The following is a 21,431-nucleotide window of genomic DNA, read 5'->3' on the forward strand; positions in this document are numbered from 1 at the left end:
TGCACTGGTTACTGCGCCAATCTATGGCGTAATCCACGTGGGCACTTGGCACAGGAATACCTTTCTTGCTTGAATAACCTGTGACTTAGCTTAAGACATAATTGACTTTTGATGGTCCTTGGACTTGTTAGGACTTGTGATGAACTCAATTACAACCCTAGTACCATTCAAGTCAAGACTTTTGCCTTGACATCCCAAATTCACTTGTCTTTGCAATGAGCACGAACCAATATGAGTACTCATCAGTGGGCAACAGTGCACACTAAACTGTTCCTTCATTGCTGTCTGTGACAATTTTTCCCCCTCCCAGGGACCGCCTGCGTACCTCCATCAACGTTCTTGGGGATTCCTACGGAGCAGGTATTGTCTACCATCTGTCTAGGAACGAGCTGGCCGCCCAAGACGCAGCCCTGGCAGCTCAAGAAGCCGGTGGCTCCTACCCAGATGTCAACCATCACAGCAATAAGATGATGGACACCTCCAACCGCAACTCCCTGGAGGTGGTGGATCGGGAACACAAGAGGATGGATGGGGATGCTTCACGGGAAACCAACTTCTAAAAAAAAGTTACCCCCCTCCCTCCCCCTTCCCCACCGATGGGGCTGGGTTGGTCGTTTCCATTCCACATCCCATTCTTTTCTGACATAATTGAACGCAAACGAATTCATTAGTGCTTTCTGTTAGCCAGTAGCGTAAAAGAGATCAGTTGTCCCTACGATGACCCAAATTTGAGAGTGTGTTGTCCGTGTGCCCATTGCCCATCGGCTGTGGTCACTTGCTTGACCAGTTTGTCGGTGGCCACGGCCAGTGCACCAGTGAGTAGTACGACTTACCTTGCGTGTATCAGTGCAAACTCTTGGGTGAAATGTTTCTTTTATATTTTGCCGTGAAGAACTTGGGATGCCAATTTGGTGAATTGAAGACAGTCCCACTGCTTCCATCTGCAAAACTTTGATGATGAATTTATGGCAACGTAGCCAAGACTAATCGAGCAGGAAAGAAGAACAAAATGAACAGCAAATTGTATCCCTCTCTTGGATAGGTCAGAAGAAAAAAGATGGCAGACGTGAATCTTCTCCTTGTTGTCTCCCTCAATAAAATAACACAGGGTGTGCTTAAATGTGTAGATGTTTTTGTATTCCAACCTTAAGTCCAATTTTTCTACAGAAAATACAATGCATAGCACCATTTAAAGTCTATTTCATTATTTTTTTTACCTGTTTGTTTAGGAACTTTTTTGGTCAGGGATTGTGATGAAGTAGAGTTAGACTGGATCTGTTGATTGACAAAAAAAGTGTGGGTTCTCAAGTTAGAATTGCTCATTTTAAAGAAAAATTGTATATTTAGGAATGGTTGTGAGTTGGAGAAAAACCTTATACAGTTCAAGAAATGCTTATTGTATTATTTGTTTTTAGATTTTTGATCAGTATCGTAGTTGCGAATGTTCTGTAGGTTTTTTTCTGGTAATCTTGCTAGTCTTGTAGTGTATTGCTAATCTATAAAGCTCCTTTGTACAGGGCATCTTTTGTACATCTGTTTGGTATGGATTAGTTATAACATGAACTGATTTGTGACGTGACATTTTCAGTCTGGTTCAATGACCAATGTGTAAACAAACTCATAGCAATAATGAAGTGAATATAAAGAGCGTGGTTGATTGTGTTGAACCCGATTGTGTAGATAGGTGCTGAAGTTGTGGAAATGAGAAAGTGCTCTCAAAATGTACCCTAACTCCTCAAGTATCCCTCCTCGGCCTGTGTAGGTGATACTGACTGTGTCCAATTATTCTTGACAAGTATGTATATAAATATATATAAAAATTCAGTCTACATGGGTGATTTAGAGTGCATTTATACACCAGTTAACTTGATGCACGGCATGTGTCAAAACATGGCCGCAACTGTTTTCACATGGCAACTGTGATCAGCGTTGGTGTATAAATGTGCCTGGCTTTGAACCTTTGCCGTGGAGTTGGTATGTGCCCATCTGAGCAGAGTCCAAAGTACGCTGCAGTCGTTGAAAAGTTTCATTAAGCAAAGAGACAACAACAGTGCAGTCTGTAAAGCTTCTCGTTTGCCAAGTGCAAACAAGGTCAGTGACCGAGGTGAACGTGTGAAAAGCTTGAGAGCTTTGGCATCAGGTTCTCCTGTGCAGGTGCACTTAGCTGTTGCATTGTGACACCTGTCAACGGAACACTATTGTTGTATCATGCACTTAAGGGTCCCATACATGTGAGGTAAATGTAGAGTAGATGTGTGATAAAAAAATGATGTTTTGAGGTAGGGACAGTACACGGTACTATGTACCCACATCATTAGTCTTGGAGGGGCCTTTTTCAACTTAAATTACTCAAATCCTGTGTTAAATTTGTCTCCTTCATTGCTAACCTGTGGTACTCAATTAAGCCTGACAACTGTATAGAATCAGTGTTCTTCACTTGTTTGAAATTCCATCCTGAATCGCATTCTTCAAAAAAGGGTACAACCGGCTTAGTCCTTTCTACAAAAGGATGAGAGTTCGGTGTGCTGTTAACCTCTTTCCCATGATGCACTGTAAGAATGGCCTCTCCATAATAACCTCTTGGTGGCGCTCTGTGCAGTGAATCACTTCCGTCACACGGGTAACAGTGCAGTGACTCCTGTCATTGTGTCAAGGTACATTTGCCCACACATGAACACTGTTTTAGTTTAGTGCTTGCAATGCAAACTGCTGCGAGAATGTCAAGGCAGACAATCATTCAAATCACACAGTACAACATCATTCACAAAAGCACACCTCAAGTCAGCTGAGTGAGTGACTATGTTTGGCTGTTTGTTTCTGTTGGACAATTTTGTAAATATATTAAAATCTGTATCAAGTGTTAATACTAAATGCATATATATTACTATATCATAAACTGTGTATAATGCTACTAACATAGTTGCATGTGTATCTCATGTTATATCAGGGTGTTTCAAATGAAGAAAACTTATGGAATTGTTAAAAACCCCTCCTGGAATTTTGAACTATTTTGATTTTTCAAGGAGAAATGAAAACCATTAATTACTGGTTTGATTTTACATTTTTTTCTTAATGCTTTTTTTTTTTTAGTGTGTTATGATTTATTGGTAAGCCAGTGACTATAGTTGCCTTGGTTATTTGAAATTGTAGTTGGATGCTTTAAACTTTATTCGACAATCTGTAATGATTGGTTTGTGAATTATGCAAGAATTTGAAACTAAAATGACGGATTGCAAATGTCAAGCAATACTTGGTTGTAAGGACCAGTCGTCAGCTAGCATTGTTTGAATAATCTACCTTCAGCTATTTAGGAGAGAAACCTTGAGTCACAGTTTCTGTGAAATGAATTTGCTCAAGATTGTCGTTAACGAGACTTTCTCCTTGTATCTTTGCCAGAGTTCAACTCAAGACAGGAAATCATGTTAGAATCTTTCATTCTTAAGCCATGTAACAGTATTCATTAGTTTCTAGTTCAATTCCGTTTACAGGTATTGATGAGAAGAAATCAGGGGTCAGTCGCTTGCTTAGACAAAGCATTGGCTTGTCCATTGATGGGTTTCCATCCCGCTGCATCTCACCTTGGTGACTGATAGTTGCAATCCTTCTGCAGCCTTTGTAGAAGACCTCAGAGATCACAGCTGGCGCCAATTGTCGATAGCACAATGTTTACAAAGCCCTCGCCGTCAAGAAGCCAGTGGTGATTTTTACCTTGTCGATTTAATCAGTTAACATTCAACAAAGTGCAGACAGAGTAACTTGTCCCTGACAAGATAGAACTCAAAGATAAACTGTAATGATGGTGATGCTGACAAAATACTGAAATGCACTCTCCGCTCCTCGTTCTGGTTATAGTGAAGTTGAATACGACTCCCCCGATTGAAATTGCTCATGTGTGCATTGATAACAAGTGAACAGGACTGTAATCATGTTTTTCAATCAGGCTTCTTTCAATTATTTAAGACGCACATTTGTCAAGCAGCATGTCTGTAATTTTAAGAAATCATTTTCAGAAACCACAGAAATGAAATACACACATCTAAAAGTGCAGATTCTAACTGTCGCTTGTACCCACCATCCACTCCAAGAGTGTGAAGGGAGGGCTGATTTCTTGGAGTGTGCTGACATGGAGTGCACATGAAATGTACATATCCCTGCATAGACACATGCTTCCAGTCCCATTTATTTCTCAAATACATGTATTTTGGCTTTCTAAAACTTCTTGAATAGTCCTGATTCTAGAATGCTTTTTTATGGCATAATTCACCTTTATACAGAGAGTAGTCATTAATGTGAACTTCATTTTTGTTCCTCCAAATGTTATTTTTCACATATTTATGCACAGTTTGTACCTTAAAAAAAAAAGCAGGACCTGAAATGTTTAAAGGAAAGCTCTTTACAATTTTTATAAGTGGCCCAAATAAGCACCTAAGGTTTAACGAAATTGAATCTACATTTTCATAATAATTAACCTAATTTTTTCTTGCTACACGTATGTACAATTATTACTTTTTTTTACACATGATTTTTTTACTGAATACTGAATTCCCTGTTTGAGTTGAGTGACCGGACCTGATTTTGTACGTAGCACCCAAGCAAAGATCTGCAGATTAACCACTTGCTGCCGGGTGCTTTTAAAAATGCAGTGCACACATCCGGGAGATTTTTTAGATTTTCAGTTTTGAAAATTCTTCGAAAATTCTTCATTTCATCTAATGTATCTTTACACCCACATGAATGTCTGTTTGGTGGCTACTCTAAGCTGACAGGCAACCTTCATTGACTCCTGAGTATTTCAGCCGGACCTGCCGCCCTGTCAAGAGAACCCAGAATTGTGAGGTGTTGCATAATTTCCTTTGTCCCCAGTGAATGCAAGTGGCGTCTTTTCAAACTTGACTGGATTAGCATGCAGCTGTGCTGTGTCACTCATCAATGGGGCCCTGGAGCACTTTTTGCCCGTGGTGCTCATCTGCGGGCTCGCAATGCCCAAAACAGTGATATATACTGTTAAAAACAGTGACGGTTTACCTTCGAAAAATTCAAGCCAAAAAATGATTGTAATTCCCAGCAGCAGGTCTTTTGTTCTGAGTACGCTCTTTTGTTACACAGAGCAGCTCTTTTGTCCCATTTTGGGCACTCCGATTCTGCATATAAGCACGTGGTGCTCGAAACGGGATTCCCCAGCACCAAGTAGTTAAGACTTCTGCATGCAGTGATGTTTTCAACGTGGTGCCGGTGTCATTTTTGCAAAATTGACATCGATCCATTGCACTTTTGAACAAGAATCTCTGCAACTAATGGATGGGCAGGATCCTCCCCCAAACAATCTGCAAGTCAGACACTCCCATTCTTGCAGGCTATGCCAGCTCATGCTTAGCTTATATCTGTATCGCTTAGTAATGGATGGGTAGGATCCTCCCCCAAACAATCTGCAAGTCAGACACTCCCATTCTTGCAGGCTATGCCAGCTCATGCTTAGCTTATATCTGTATCGGTTAGTAATGGATGGGTAGGATCCTCCCCCAAACAATCTGCAAGTCAGACACTCCCATTCTTACAGGCTATGCCAGCTCATGCTTAGCTTATATCTGTACCGCTTAGTAATGGATGGGTAGGATCCTCCCCCAAACAATCTGCAAGTCGGACACTCCCATTCTTGCAGGCTATGCCAGCTCATGCTTAGCTTATACCTGTACCGCTTAGTAATGGATGGGTAGGATCCTCCCCCAAACAATCTGCAAGTCGGACACTCCCATTCTTGCAGGCTATGCCAGCTCATGCTTAGCTTATATCTGTACCGCTTAGTAATGGATGGGTAGGATCCTCCCCCAAACAATCCGCAAGTCAGACACTCCCATTCTTGCAGGCTATGCCAGCTCATGCTTAGCTTATATCTGTACCACTTAGTAATGGATGGGTAGGATCCTCCCCCAAACAATCTGCAAGTCAGACACTCCCATTCTTGCAGGCTATGCCAGCTCATGCTTAGCTTATATCTGTACCGCTTAGTAATGGATGGGTAGGATCCTCCCCCAAACAATCCGCAAGTCAGACACTCCCATTCTTGCAGGCTATGCCAGCTCATGCTTAGCTTATATCTGTACCACTTAGTAATGGATGGGTAGGATCCTCCCCCAAACAATCTGCAAGTCAGACACTCCCATTCTTGCAGGCTATGCCAGCTCATGCTTAGCTTATATCTGTATCGGTTAGTAATGGATGGGTAGGATCCTCCCCCAAACAATCTGCAAGTCAGACACTCCCATTCTTGCAGGCTATGCCACATGTAAGCAATGACGCTAGACACTCGGTACCACCTCTAATGCCTGAAGACTCCGCAAAGGTGACCAGGGTCTCACAATCCCTGTGTGACCTTGAGTTATAAGTGCTTCGTCATCTCTGTCATATACAAGTTGTGTGCAGTATCAAATGCAAAAGAACTGCTAAAAACAGACATAGAATTGGAAAAACTAAATATACGACAGTGTTCAGGGTGCTAGTTTAAATTATAACTCGCGATGCCCAACCAAGACTCCCGTCTGCTGGTTTCTATTATTGGATGGGTTCTTTGAGTGCTGTATGTTGTGCATTTGTGTATCATAAATATATAATCACTGTTGATATGTTAACCTATAAATAACTATCATAACTGTTCTTGTACCATTCCTGAGAAATAAAAATGACAGAAACCTTGTAAACCATAATTATTGTTATGCTCAAGTGTGACAGTTTACAGTGCTGGACTTATATATTGGACAAATAAACCAACCAAAAAATGGGTGATAAAAGGTTTGTTTCAACCAAGAAAATCTCGGCTTTGCAATGTAATTATTTCATATGTAGATTAACCCCACCCCAATGAAACTTCACTTACAGTTTAGCTCTGAAATATTCACATTTTAATCTGGCTAAATAACCCCAGAACAAAATAAAAGTTGTCATTACCAATGCTTATACATGTAGTACTTCTGGGGCTGACATGGTAAAATTTATATTCTGACCAGGGTTCATCCATTTTTTGTCATTTTTACGAGTGTGAACCATATGTTGGAGGGGGTCAGCTGGTTAGTTTCACTAACACTCAAGTGATAGTAATAAATCACGTTTTTCTTCGTTGTGCCGAAGGAGGGGTTGGTAGAAAAAAAGCACTCTGTGTACAGCAAAAGTTTTGTTGATTTTACAAATGGAAGATTCACCGAAAGCTACTAACTACATGTGCATCTTGAGGCACTTGATCCAATAAATGCTGGAGAGACAGATCACAGAGGTTATGCATGAAGACAGAGTTGGAGAGAAACCTGCTTTGTTTCACTAGGAAAGGCTCAAGTGAACCTTTTGTGCATTCATGGTAACTAACTAAAATGAGAAAGAATAGTTTCCATGGCACCAGCAATGCATACCCTCTATTAGTACACCCTTTGACATCGGCATTTGGAGTTGTGAGCCAGAGAAATACCCATCAGCAGCCTTGCTAGGGGAATCAAATAACCAACTTGCAGGATCTTCTGTGAGAAGTTATAAGTACAGCAAATGATGTGCCAGTTCAATTTATCCTCTTTGGGCAGGATGATTTTATCCCCTTCAGACTGTCTCCCCTAAAGACCTATAACAATGATGTCACACTTTGCTTTCATGTGTGCTTTTCCTCTGGTAGTCAGGTGGGACGCAATCCATCCATTCCCTGTAGGAAAGCGCACATGTAAACAAAGCGTGACGTCATGATGTTTCGGGTTTATTGTGCTTTTTTTTGGGGGGGAACTCTGTTCAAACATCACTTCCGGTCTTTGTCCATGCAGGTTCTCTCTGTTTGGTGTGCATTCTCATCCCAGGCTTGTTCTCTGCTTGCCGGCGATACCTTGCTGGAGCGATGGGCATTGAGGGAGCGAGTCAGACTCCAGCTCTCCCGCTTTGTACGCCAGGATTCGTGCACCTGTTGTGAGGGGACATTCCAAAGGGTAAGTTCCAATTCAGAATAGTCAAAATCATACTCCCCCAAGAATGGGAAGCAGGTGTGAAGAAATGTCTGTGATATGTGCAGAGCAAAAAATCTCAACTCTCCTGCTGCAGTGGGGAGAAGACAAAACTTGTCCAAGAACTGACAATTTAGGACGTGACATACAAGAAACATTTGTGTAATTCCAGCATTGAACAGGGCAGAATATGTCAAGCATTCTCCGGGCCCATCTACTGGTCAAAATATTCCAGAATTGGAAAATTATTTGGTTTTTCTCACGAGAAACATCCCCCCCAAATAAATGAGAAAATTATGGCCATGAATTCACACTTACAGGCTGTAATACATCATATATCTCTAAATGTCGTACACGACATTTGAATGCCCACAACACTGATTCAAATTAACATATTTCTCCAGGATGTAATCCATTTTGTATTTCCACCAATGGTAATGCTTCATACATAGGTACCTTTGAGTTATGTTTTATCATGGGGGATATACATGTGTATATATATATATATCTATCTGCAATGAAGCGACTTGACCGTGTCAGTGTACTTACCTCTGAGCTCAAGGCACAGTAAGCCAAAAAGAGACAGAATCCCTGGAAGGAATTGCAGATGGCGAAGAGGTAGTGGAACACGATGGTGCTCTCCGAGATGCACAGAAAGCCAAATACCCATGTACACCCCAGAAGAGGCAAGAGCATGATGGATGCCTTGGTGGATTTCCTGGAGTTTCATGAAAGTGACCATTTCATGAATTATGTCCAAAGGTACAGTGCTTCTTTAGGGAAAAAATTCCCCTACATGAATTTCAGTAAAGTTGTTGAGACCATTACAAGACCGGTTGTACGTGACAGGATGAACAGACCATGGAATGCTTTGTTGCAGTTCGTTTGAATTGCATGTGATGTGAATTCCGACTGGAGGTCTTGTGATGGTCTGAAGAGGTCTCAACTACAACTCTGATGGTTTGTGTACGGCCTACAATTTAATTCAAGGTGAGACTAATTTTGCACACAATTTAGCACCTGCGTGACCGTTGGATCTGACTTGATTTCACTTTGCTTGTGTCTGTTATTACAGCATCATATACTAATTCTTGAGTTGAGTCTGGAATTGTGTTTTATTTCATCAGGGTAGCCTTGTCAGTACAAAACTGTTATCATTAAGGGCCCTGATCAAATTTAAAAAAAAAATCAATGGAAATGAATTTCAAACAATTTAAAACATATTAAGTTAATCAAAGAGAAAGATAAAACAGAAAATGAATAGCAGTCAAACAACATAGGATTTCTATAGAAACTTAGATAAAATATCAAAGGTTATTGAATTAACAGGTAAACTAGAGCGAGGTTGACTCTCTCTAAAATGGCTGCTTTTAAAAAGTTGTGTCCATCTTTCCACCCCCAGCTATTTTGAATGGAACCACTTTACTACTTATTTTCCAATGTCCCAAATAGCTGCCAATCATCCTATTTGCCCTTTTGCTGGTCTTGGATTCCAATCATCCCCCCCCCAAAAAAAAGAAACGAGCCACTTACTTTGCATGATTGAACTTGCTACCTCCTTGGGCCTTTGTCAGAGTAACAATCACCTTGGTGACCTTCACCAGAATGTAGTAATTAATCTGAGAGCCAAAGTAGAGAAGGAAACCTTCAGTTTTAGTCTTGGGTCTGCACCAAGAAAAAGACTTCAAGTCCATTGGAAAACAAGAGGCGTGACCAGCACCTCCACTGTGAGCCACGTTTGCACTTATGTGCTGTTGCATTACTTTGTGATCAACCTTTTCAAAAACAAGGTTGAATGATTATACCCCTTTATCGAGAAAACAATACCAGTGTAATCAAGAACAATGAACCTCATTGTCTATAATTACCAATTAAACCCTTTGCAGGCAAAAGATTTGCTTTGGGTCGCTTTGAAGTATGAAAATTAACAGTAGGAGAAAAGGAACTGTCAAACATCAAAACTATCTACTTCTGATCAGCCTGATGTTTGGATTGATGGGTCACATTTAATGTTGCATGCCAGATTTTCTTTTTTCCAAATCTCAGTTTGCTATGGCCTCAAGCTTAACTTTCCTGAATTTAGTCTGCTGAGTTGACACCTTTGGCTGGATGCAGATCACTGTTGCTACAGCAACATCCAATGCCAAAAATGTTTCAGCTTACATTCTGGCAGTCTTACTCGGTGTGGAGCTCAAAATGAAGCCGTACAAAGTCAGAGACAACTCTCTTGATAGGGTCCACTTTTGCATCTGATGAACGGACTCTTCAACAGTCGTGAATGGTTTCAGGAAACAGTTTACATGCATCAAAGGCCAAATGAAATTAAGAGATTTTGACACTCGTAAAAAGCAAGTACGAATACTCACCAACATGACAATAATGACTGGCACAGCAAAAAACCAGATGGATTTATCTGCAATGCTCAGCCAGCATCTTTAAGAAGACAAATAAACCAAACCACAATGTGAAAATAAGTCACTCCTATTTGTCACCTGAACACGTGCAAGAAATGCCAGTAACAAATATGGATTTGTATTCAATGCATAACTGCCATCAACCAAGCAGCTTACATGCCACATATTAAGGCCAGTATCTAATGTGCAAAAATGAATGTCAAATTGGAATCACAAGAGCATTTCATTCAAAAGAGACCTTCTTCACGGGAAGCCATTTTTTATCTTAATCCCTGAACCTATCATATTAAAATGTAATCTGTTATATGAGGTGGTGTCAGACTATTTTGGGTTCCAAGCCTCACCGTCATTTTTTTAATTATTACTTTAAACATTTGGATATCACAAATTTTGAATTTTTACAAACGTAACTTGGCATAAGTAATCTGCAATGAAACTTTATTTTATTGCCACTATTCTTACTGTCAGGTTCAAAAAAATGAGATCTTAACCTCATTGTCAATTCAAGATGGCCACCACATGAATACAGCCTATTGATCACATTTTCACCAGATGGGAATTCACAGTGCATATATTTGCCTTAAACATCATGATTCATTACCACTTCAATGTGATGTTTATATTTCAGACTTAGGATGTATCCCTCATTGAAATTTCAGCATGTCTGTCTACTTACATGCCGTGCATGCCCAGCGACTCCCACAGTACTGCCGTGGTGATGATGGTCAAAATCAGAGGAAAGCCTAAAGTGTTTAAACAGGGTCAGTAGTTTGGGTTGAGTGTTCTGGGGTTAGTGGTCGATTGATCATTGGTGGTTGTGAGGTGGTTTAGGTGGTTTAGTTGTGATGGATGGATGGATGGATGGATGGATGGATGGATGGATGGATGGATGGATGGATGGATGGATGGATGGATTTAGTTATGACCACTGAACAAGCGAGGACAGGTCTCTGATTGGACGAGAGTCCTCTCCTGTGAGAGCCCTTCGGAGAAAGTTGAAATCTGAACAAATGGACAACAATGTGGCATCCTTGATTTGTGGCAAGTGCACACTTGTGTGGGTGGATGGGCATTGGTGGTAGTGGAACGAACATGGTGTGGTTGTGGGGGGGGGGAGTTTACATACGTCTTTGAGGGGGAGGCTATCCAAACAGTGGGTTCAGATACATACTTTCCAAACACAATGCAAACCCCCATGTTAGCTGTATTATTAGTTCAGCAATCACTGATGATGCATTTTTTTTCCTGATCTATCCTAATTCTGTGTCTTTGTACACACCCCATCCGAGTAGGATGTACATCTTGAGCCGCTCAGCATGGACAAAGACTACGATGACCTGGAAGTAGATCTGCACTCCCTCGATCAGCATCCAGCAGAAGATGGCCGTGTTGAAGAAGTACAGGACCATGGCCAGAGCAGCACAGCCAATCTGAGGCAACATGGAAAGGGAGGCATGTGACATCAGTAGCTTCACTGTGGGTGGAGTGGTCACCAGGGGAGGTAGGGCATATGTCTCCCAGCAGTGGTCCATTCCCCCCCCCATCTCCCATTTGAAATGTGCACAGTCCACACATTTGAAGAAGCTACCGTTCTTTTTTCCTTTCAGTGCCCCTTTGAAAAACTGTCTGCAACCCCAGGTGCCTCCTGAGAAATTTCACTCAGTTACACAACTGCCTGACAGTTAAGAACAATGGGGCATATCTTTGTGATACAACCATTTTTATTGGAGCCAAAGGCTATGTCTGCTCTTGAAAATGAAGATTTGCCAAAATGCTCCTGAATCAAACCAGCCGTTGGTTGCAATTAATTACTTAATTACGTTGGTCCCAACAGTTTGAAGATGATTACAAAATTGGATTACCATACAAGAAATACCAGAAAAAACAAACTGACCGTTCCTTTTTCTGTTGAGTCCTCAAAAAGGAATGTGACCTGGGATAGCATGATGGCAACGGCCAGGTTGAAATGGATCAGGGTTCGCTCTGAGGTCATTCTGGAGATAACAAGGAAGACATCTTTTAAATTGGAGCTGCACGAATATCAGGCTCTGATCAGACCAAGGCTCAATTTGGATTTCCTTCTCCAAGTATCTGCCTCTTCTGTTAATGTTTGTGTAAAGGCAACCGCATGCTCTCTTCATGGAATGCTGTTGCTACGTTAGGGTCTGAGCCTTCTTAGAACGTAGGAGTGGGCTTTGACTAGATGATCAGTGTTACATCCTGTGGCTGAGTTGCTACTCTTGACACATACGACGCATATTTTCATAAGATCCACTTTTTCTTCCTTGGTCTCCCCATCAAAATTTGTTTTATGTGTGTGTGTTAGTGTGTATCTGTTTGTTTGTTTTTTTTTCGCTGATGATTACAATAGAAAAAAATTGACATTTCTATTTCAGGTATTTTTGATCCAATTTCTAGGGAGTGAAGAAGCTCATGAAGTGCCACTTTCATCAAGTGTCACAATGTTACGCAACATACCTGAGAAACAAGTAAGTTGAGCATGTCAGAAATGTACCAATGATGGAGAAAATACATCCAACAAGGGAGATCACATTCAGTGCATGACTATCTTCTTCAGAAATCTAAAATAAGAGGAACATTTCCAAATAGGTCACTTGGGAGACATTTTGTGGTAAATTTTTCAACATTAGGGAGGCGTCAGTCATTAGGGAGACATTTCAAATGTCTCCCAAGTGACCCAACTACCAGAAGGAGGAAAATTTTAGTGTAGAAATTTTGAGAGATGATAGATTAGGGTCTAAAAGGAAAACATGCAAAGTTTGGTTAAGATCGGATTAGGGAATATTGAATTATGGGACAGTAAAGTTTGTGCACATTCCTATGGGAATGTCTCCCAAGTGACCGATTTGCGGTAATAGGAACTGCTGTTATTAGATATTTCTGTCCAAACTGTTCATTGAGATGTACAACATATTCCGTACTCCTTTTCGCTTCCATCATCCATTCCTAACAAAGGGGATGACCGGGCCACTTCAAAAGCATATTGCTATTCCATTATGAAATCCGGTCATGCAAGTGCAGTTTTGCATGAATGACCTATGTTCCTGCACTGGAAGAGGTCATTCTCCGAAGAGTATACCTGGTATTGTGTGTATACTAGCATACCTACATGGACAAACATTTGGAAATTCTGAGCTGATTGGGAACAGTATGTGGTCAACGTTTTCATCCAAGATGTTCCTTCATTTGTTTTAAGCAGGACACAAGTTTGAGTATTGATGTTTGGTCTGCGAGTTTGACTCAGGGAACAAATGAGGAGTGACAGCTTGTCCTCAACACCGGCGTACCTCAATGTCTACGACTTGCACCAGAACCGCAAAGCTAGTCATGTGATCACAGCTGCATGTGACAAAGGTCTCGGTGTCTGAGATTAGGTGACAACCTTTATTCGACCACCCACCACTAGTTTCATTCCTAATTGGGGACAAAACCTCAGTTGAGAATATTACACAAGTTATAAATTATGACTTTACCATCTTACTAATCTGGCATCATTCATAAAATCATCAACACACTTGTTTAATTGATACACTTGTACCATTGTACACTGCGAATCACTTCTCACTATGACGGCACACTCATTCTATATCGCACTGTTGCATCCACTGGTCACTGTGACGGCGCACTCATTCTGTGCCACACTGTTGCATCCACTGGTCACTGTGACGGTGCACTCATTCTGTACCACACTGTTGCATCCACTGGTCAATGTGACGGCGCACTCATTCTGTACCTGACTGTTGCATCCACTGGTCACTGTGACTTCGCACTCATTCTGTACCACACTGTTGCATCCACTGGTCACTGTGATGGCGCACTCGTTCTGTATTGCACTGTTGCATCCACTGGTCACTGTGACGGCGCACTCATTCAGTACCACACTGTTGCATTCCTCATCACTATGACGGCGCACTCATTCTGTACCACACTGTTGCATTCCTCATCACTATGACGGCGCACACATTCTGTACCACACTGTTGCATTCCTCATCACTATGACGGCACACTCATTCTGTATCGCACTGTTGCATCCACTGGTCACTGTGACGGCGCACTCATTCTGTACCGCACTGTTGCATTCCTCATCACTATGACGGCACACTCATTCTGTATCGCACTGTTGCATCCACTGGTCACTGTGACGACGCACTCATTCTGTACCGCACTGTTGCATTCCTCGTCACTATGACGGAACACTCATTCTGTACCACACTATTGCATCCACTGGTCACTGTGACGGCGCACTCATTCTGTACCGCACTGTTGCATTCCTCATCACTATGACGGCCCACTCATTCTGTATCGCACTGTTGCATCCACTGGTCACTGTGACGGCGCACTCATTCTGTACCGCACTGTTGCATTCCTCATCACTATGACGGCCCACTCATTCTGTATCGCACTGTTGCATCCACTGGTCACTGTGACGGCGCACTCATTCTGTACCGCACTGTTGCATTCCTCATCACTATGACGGCCCACTCATTCTGTATCGCACTGTTGCATCCACTGGTCACTGTGACGGCGTACTCATTCTGTACCGCACTGTTGCATTCCTCATCACTATGACGGCACACTCATTCTGTACCGCACTGTTGCATCCACTGGTCACTGTGACGGCGCACTCATTCTGTACCACACTGTTGCATTCCTCGTCACTATGACGGAACACTCATTCTGTACCACACTGTTGCATTCCTCGTCACTATGACGGCACACTCATTCTGTACCGCACTGTTGCATCCACTGGTCACTATGACGGCACACTCATTCTGTACCACACTGTTGCATTCCTCATCACTATGACGGCACACTCATTCTGTACCACACTGTTGCATCCACTGGTCACTGTGACGGCGCACTCATTCTGTACCACACTGTTGCATTCCTCATCACTATGACGGCGCACTCATTCTATACTGCACTATTGCATTCCTCATCACTATGACGGCCCACTCATTCTGTATCGCACTGTTGCATTCCTTGTCACTGTGACAGGACACTCATTCTGTACCACACTGTTGCAACCACTGGTCACTGTGATGGCGCACTCATCCACTTGTCATTGTGTCGGCCCACTCATTCTATACTGCACTATTGCATTCCTCATCACTATGACGGCCCACTCATTCTGTACCGCACTGATGCATTCCTCATTACTGTGACGGCACACTCATTCTGTACCACACTGTTGCATCCACTCATCACTGTGACAGCACACTCATTCTGTGTCACTCATCCCTTGTCACTGTGACGGTGCACTCATTCTGTGTCACTCATCCCTTGTCACTGTGACGGTGCGCGCATTGTGAACTGCACCGTTGCCTCCCTTGTCACAGTGATGGAGCATTCATGCCACAGCATGGTCACACAAGTGCCAAATTTGAAAATCCATTATCAACATATTACTTACTCTTTTGTACTCCTTTTAAACAACTCTCACTTCCATTTTAGTTTCAATTTAAACCCAAAGGAGGAAAACTTACGACAGAGAGAAATTCCAGAAAGAGCACATTTTTTCTGTTTCCCCATGTGCATGCGCGGTCCGTAACTGCATACAAGACAAAAATCATTTCCTTTCAAGTGTGAGATGGTAACTGTTTCTCTTAGCTAAAAGGATCGGCCTTAGAAACACTCTTCAGAATAAAAGATAGAAATGTAATAAACGGAGACTTCTTTAAAAACAACGGAAAGAGATGTCAGTGCTTTGAACTTTCTTGTGAACCTTCTGTACATTGCCACCCTCACAAGTTAGCTGACAGATATTTTAAAAATCACAGTAATCTTATGATTGTAGTTACCTCTGGATCAAGATGAAACCCAAACTGGATGGCATTTTCCAAAGAGGTCTTCAAGGGTGGTACCAGTGTGACAGAGATAACCTTACTGCCGACCACAGACCTTGTCAATTCATTCTCTGATTCACTGTGTCAAGAATACAAACATCCCTGTGTTTTGTCACTGCAGCTTAAAAAGCACCTCACTGCCCACCCTTAAAGGTCAAACTTCTCTCTGAAGAACACTTCCATCAAGAAAAACTTCTTTCTTAACTCAAAAAGTACCCTTCTGTTGAACTTTCCAAGTGCAAGTCAAATAACTGCTGTAAAACAAAGCTCTTGTGCCCACACTATCACCCTGTCATGGTCGATTCTATATTTGGATCTTTTCTTTTCTTCCACAGTACCTTTCCACCTCCATCTCCTCTTCATTTTCATCTTGGCTGTCAGTGTCTTCCCCCAGCCCCATCTTGTCCTGCAGCAGGGGCCCTAGTGTGTGGTAGAGCAGCGTGACCACAGCTGAGGCATCGTGGGTGTCAAACACAGCTCGTGGGATGGAAAAAGCAGCCCCGTCCACATCCGAAGCAATCTTGGGAAATGTGTACTCAGCCGATGCATTGGTGAGCTGTAGAAAGTCTATGACGGTCACTGAATAAAGGTAATCATAGATGGCCTCTAATCAAAATAGGTTAACATTCTTGCCATAATTATGGCAGGTCTTGAATTGGGATTCTTATGATACTACAAGCACAAACCTGACCTTGTTATCGGGACCCTTTCTAAATCTGCTGAATTCTATTATGTACAAATAACCTAATCCCGTAGTATATTTATGAACAAGGCTGGGTCAACGTGTCATTCCAAAAATTTCCTTTCATTGATTGTTGAAGCTACTGACCCACTTGGAACCCATCAGATTGAGGTCTAGAGCTGCTTGATGTAAAAGAGTAAATAATGTCACGAAGAAGAAAAGTAGACACGTGACTGGAGTACGGTGTGTCATGCTGGTTGTTGGATTTGTTTTTTGTTGGAGGCGAGTTTCAAAAACACTCATACTGGATTGACGTAGCTGAAAAGAACTAACAGCACCGATTGACAGCAAAACTGTTTAATCCACTGTTATAAATTCCTGTAGCAAGATCATGGACGTTCATACCGAGGTTCTCACTAGCCAGTACAATGGAGTCCGAGGTAACATTGCTAGCTGTCTTGGCTAAGTTGACAGCCATCAGCTCAGCTGTTTGGGTAATCTGTGCCACTACATCTGACCCAACCTGAAAGAGAGTAAGAACGTGCACTCACTCCCTGTCTATCCCAATTTTTTAAATGAATTTTTGTCAAAATGTTCATATTTCTTTGGCCAATAAATCGGTGGCATGATTTAACCAGTAGCCACTGTAGACGTTCCATAACTTTTACAGACAAAAGCACAACTAATGCTTGACTGGCTGCAACAGAGAGTACAACAAATTATTAACTGTACTTTTACAACCCAAAATTATTTTTGTGTCTGAAATTTTGCTGTCCTTACAGGTTCTTGGACAGGGCTAAGTGTACAGCACATATTTATTTGCACTGATAGAGATAATAACTCCATTTAAATATGTTATTTGTTAGCAGAAATGCATCAACAAGTACACTTACAGATGACCATTTCTCTGTATTCTTAGGGTTCACTAAGTTGTCGACCACATTCAGAGAGGCCTGGTGGGATAAACAGTTGGAAATGGTACATAGCTGGAAATCAGAAGTGTTTCTGATATGGGGTCGGGAAGGGTCTGGCATATTACAGAACAGGTTTTTCTGATATGTAATGTAAAGCTGTTGGTTCCTGTATTCTTATCGGATTCACAATGGAGATTAGGAAATTATTTCATTTTACTACTATTTTGTGCCTTCATTTAGTTCAGTGAGGAGTTGTGGGCTAATTGTTACAGTTTAGTCGTGCTGAGGCTCACAATGTCTGATGAGGAAAGAATCCTGAATGTAACATTTTAATCCGTGAACTTCATTATAAATGGAAATATAAAAATGGAGGGTATAAAGTAAGAAAAGTAGACTTTTAGGTCAGAGGGGATTAAGGTTTATTCCTACATAAACTTTGCCAGTCCTGAGAAGTCGGGGTCGCATGATTACAATTTTTTAGGACTGGTTTTAGTGAGTGACCAGTGCCAATTCATTCCGCAATCCCAAAACCTTACTGCAACCACTTCAGTGGCCTCCTCCACACTGTAATTATCAAACGACTTGACAAGAAGGCTAGCCAGCTCAATGTAGACCTTCGCTGAGGCAGCCAATACACTGCCATCGTCTGCATCTTCTGTGCTGTAGTCTGCCAATGCAGCCGTCGAATTGAAAAGCAGTGCTGCTGTTTGGCTGTCAATGCGTCCCTCAGACTGGAGTGTAGTGTTCACCTAAATAATGTACAGTAATGGTACGTCATCAGAATTATGGACAAAACAATTCTGAGTTGCCACTGCCTAAATGTGAGAATCCAAGCTGAAGATAAATTTCTAGCTGCTGTGAAGAGCACAAAATATTCTCAATGTTTCCATGAAAATTTGTATTTCTACATCTTGAAATCAACTCAGCTACTCTGATGACATGTGTTAGGGAATGGTATTACCAATGCCCCTTTACGAAGTTATCAATCCTAGAAAACATGTTTTTAATGCACCAGCGTTGAGACATGTAATGTTCCTCAGTAGGTCCTATGTGTACTTTATGGAGCAGCTCAGTCTGAAAGTTAATTTTAATTACAAGTAATTCACAGAGCAGTTCAGAATCTTGTTTGACATCTGAGATTTGAACTTACCAAATTTCGTAAACTTGAAATAGTCTGACTAGCAGAATCTTTCGATAGAGTAAGTGGTACTGATGGGCTGATTATGTGTGCAATGGAAGTACTGTCTACCGTAGACAGCGTTGACACCCCGCTGTCTGTTGTTTTAAATGTCCTTTCCTTCCTTGTCTGTTTTGCTGTTAAATCCAGAGTTGTCCCAGCACCTGTCTCCAAATAAGAAACCGCTGGTGTGGGCAAATCAGATGGTGCTGAATTTGGGGTGAATGTCTCTAATGCAGAGGAAACTGTTGTTAACTCAGTGTGTGTGGATTCTGCTGCGGACCAAGAGTTCGGGATAGTAGTTGAGGTACCAGAGTCTGGGTTTTCCACAATAACTACTTCTGTTGATCCATGTGTTTGAGGAACGGTAGTCTCAAGAGTAGTTTCTGAGAGAGTTGAAATGGCATTAGTGGATACTTGGGTCACTCCCGCATCGGCTGTGTGGTCCACTGGAGTTGAGCCACTAACAGTACCTGCTTGGACTGAGTCTTCAGTGGGAGACTCGGTATAAGCTGTTGTGGCTTGGTCACTGAAATCGGTTATTGCTGCTGTTGCGGCATGCAGTGTGGATGTTAGAATCACTTGTGGATCTCTGGTTGTGCTCTTGCTGTCAGTTGTGGATAACCTCTGAGTTGTTCGTGAATTGTGTGGTTCACTAGGAGTTGTTGCTTTATTAGTTGTGGATGATGTTTTGCCAGTGCTGGACACTATTTGGGTTGATGTTTCCATTTGGGTAGTAGACGATCCACTGTCTTTTGTTGCTGTTGCAGATTTGGTCGTGTGGCTGTCAGTTATTGTTGGGATATCTGTGGTTGCGCTGATACTGGTTGTGGGAATGTCTGAGGTGGTTGCAATATCTGTAGTTAACTTGCCAGTTCTGCTCAATGTTTGACTTGCAGCTGTCGTCTCCGTTTCCACTGCTGTGGGAACATCTGTGGTTGCAGTGGCTGTGGTCGTGGGAACATCTGTGGTTGCAGTGGCTGTGGTCGTGGGAACATCTGTGATTGCAGTGGCTGTGGTCGTGGGAACATCTGGTTTAGTTGTAGGGATTTTAGTTGATAGAATATCAGGTGTGGTTACGCTGAGTGTAGTCTGTTGGACAACTGCCCTGATGGTAGTCATGCCCTCCTCTTCAGTTGTTGATTCTTCACTAGCGGTCTCTAAAACCACCGTTGTCATATCAGGGGCATCCACAGTAACTACAAAAATATACAAGATTTATCACCTTTTGAATCACCTGTGTGCTGAGCTGGAGATGATAGTCTTAACTATTGTTGTACTCATACAGGCTAGTGGGCTTTGAAATTGAGAGGGTGTCTTATGCCTTTGGAAAGAAAAAACATGGTGAAGGGATTGATTTTGAACATTGTTTTACGTCATTATATCTTTTTTGTTTGAGATACCTGAGCACGCACAGGCTAAAAAAGAATTTTCTGGTGACTCAGTGTGTCTGACATGGTTTGACATTGGGTGACAATGACACGTTGACTTACAAGTTTGGTTCCAGGTATCAGGGTAGTCTGTGATGTTAACGGTCACATTGGAGTTAGCAAAGTCATTATCACTGTAGATCAAGTCTCGCTCAGTGGCATCCAAAACTCTCTCCCAGAATGCAATCTCGTCATACACTGCATCTCCACTGCATCAATACGAGTGGCAAAGACACACAGCTGCAGTATCTTTCAGTGTTGTAGCCGAGACCATCTCAAGACCATTCACAAGTAACATGGTGAACAGTGACAGGGAAGGATTTAGTTGCAATTCATTTGAAAAGTTTGTGAGTTTAATTCAGACTGGAGGTCTTGTGTTGGACTTGTGCTGGTCTTAAGAGGTCTGAACTACAATATTGATGTCTAATTTGGCTGTGCTTTTTGAAATACGGTTGCACATCGGTAGTGCTATAACTTTGAATCTGAAATCCTGTTTTGAATAAGAGACAGCCCTGTCGCCAGCTTTGGGCATTTTGGGGGTTCACAGTACCAGCCAAGTTGGAACATCACAAGAAAAAAACAGTTCAGATGCATATGATTTTTGTCAATCAGGGGCAGTTGCTCACCAGGGGTCCCCAGCCCCCTCCCTTGGCACTGGGCCTGATAAGAGATCAATTAACGTGTGAGTGGGTCACAAACTCTGCTCAGATCTCACATACAAAGTCGTCACAATACCGCAACTTAACACACTGTGGATGCCTGTTGTAACTACTGAAAACAAGCTGCCCTCTTCAGGCTGTTGAAACTTTTCATCACAATGCTGTCTCGCCAAGCGCTGAATCTCTACGTATTGTGTCCCCATACAACATGTACAATCCAAACAGCGTCTCCCTGTAATGTTCGAATACAAATCTAACTAAAACACATATAAAGTACCCCCAAATGTCTGATTTGAATAAAATCCAATTTTGTTTTTTTAA

General features: G+C 42.0%; 2 protein-coding genes across 8 annotated transcripts in view; one reads left to right on the forward strand and one right to left on the reverse strand.

Annotated features, from left to right (window-relative positions):
- Positions 1-6,806, forward strand: part of LOC147799728 (excitatory amino acid transporter-like) — a 97,678-nt gene extending 90,872 nt beyond the window's left edge. For all 7 annotated transcript variants that reach the window (XM_087134114.1, XM_087134111.1, XM_087134112.1 and 4 more), the window contains one exon: positions 311-6,806. In XM_087134114.1, coding sequence (XP_086990240.1) covers positions 311-560 — 250 coding nt within the window. In that variant the 3' untranslated portion in view covers positions 561-6,806. The remainder of the gene's footprint in view (positions 1-310) is intronic.
- Positions 6,807-7,101: 295 nt separating this feature from the next.
- Positions 7,102-20,200, reverse strand: LOC147799730 (adhesion G protein-coupled receptor D1-like). The gene is made up of 15 exons (XM_087134032.1): positions 19,439-20,200; positions 18,381-18,593; positions 17,336-17,453; positions 16,587-16,854; positions 16,204-16,327; positions 15,889-15,953; positions 13,690-13,816; positions 12,860-12,963; positions 12,276-12,375; positions 11,661-11,811; positions 11,058-11,124; positions 10,334-10,400; positions 9,501-9,586; positions 8,517-8,685; positions 7,102-7,927 (listed from the first exon to the last, which is right to left on the reverse strand). Exons 1-15 carry the CDS (start codon positions 20,198-20,200, stop codon positions 7,769-7,771), a joined length of 2,580 nt encoding a protein of 859 aa, XP_086990158.1. The 3' UTR covers positions 7,102-7,768.
- Positions 20,201-21,431: the final 1,231 nt, after the last annotated feature.

This window comes from Acanthaster planci, linkage group LG03 (assembly GCF_054643075.1).
Source record: "Acanthaster planci isolate LZ-2023a linkage group LG03, COTS_SCS, whole genome shotgun sequence".
In the NCBI taxonomy this organism is placed as follows: domain Eukaryota; kingdom Metazoa; phylum Echinodermata; class Asteroidea; order Valvatida; family Acanthasteridae; genus Acanthaster; species Acanthaster planci.

Coding starts and splice junctions, on each gene's coding strand:
- LOC147799730 (XM_087134032.1), bottom strand. CDS start 20,200: ATGACAACGGTGGTTTTAGAGACCGCTAGTGAAGAATCAACAACTGAA. Junction 18,594..19,438: donor CCGATGCGGGAGTGACCCAA/GTATCCACTAAT, acceptor TACATTATTTAG/GTGAACACTACACTCCAGTC. Junction 11,125..11,660: donor GTACATCCTACTCGGATGGG/GTGTGTACAAAG, acceptor TAAACACTTTAG/GCTTTCCTCTGATTTTGACC.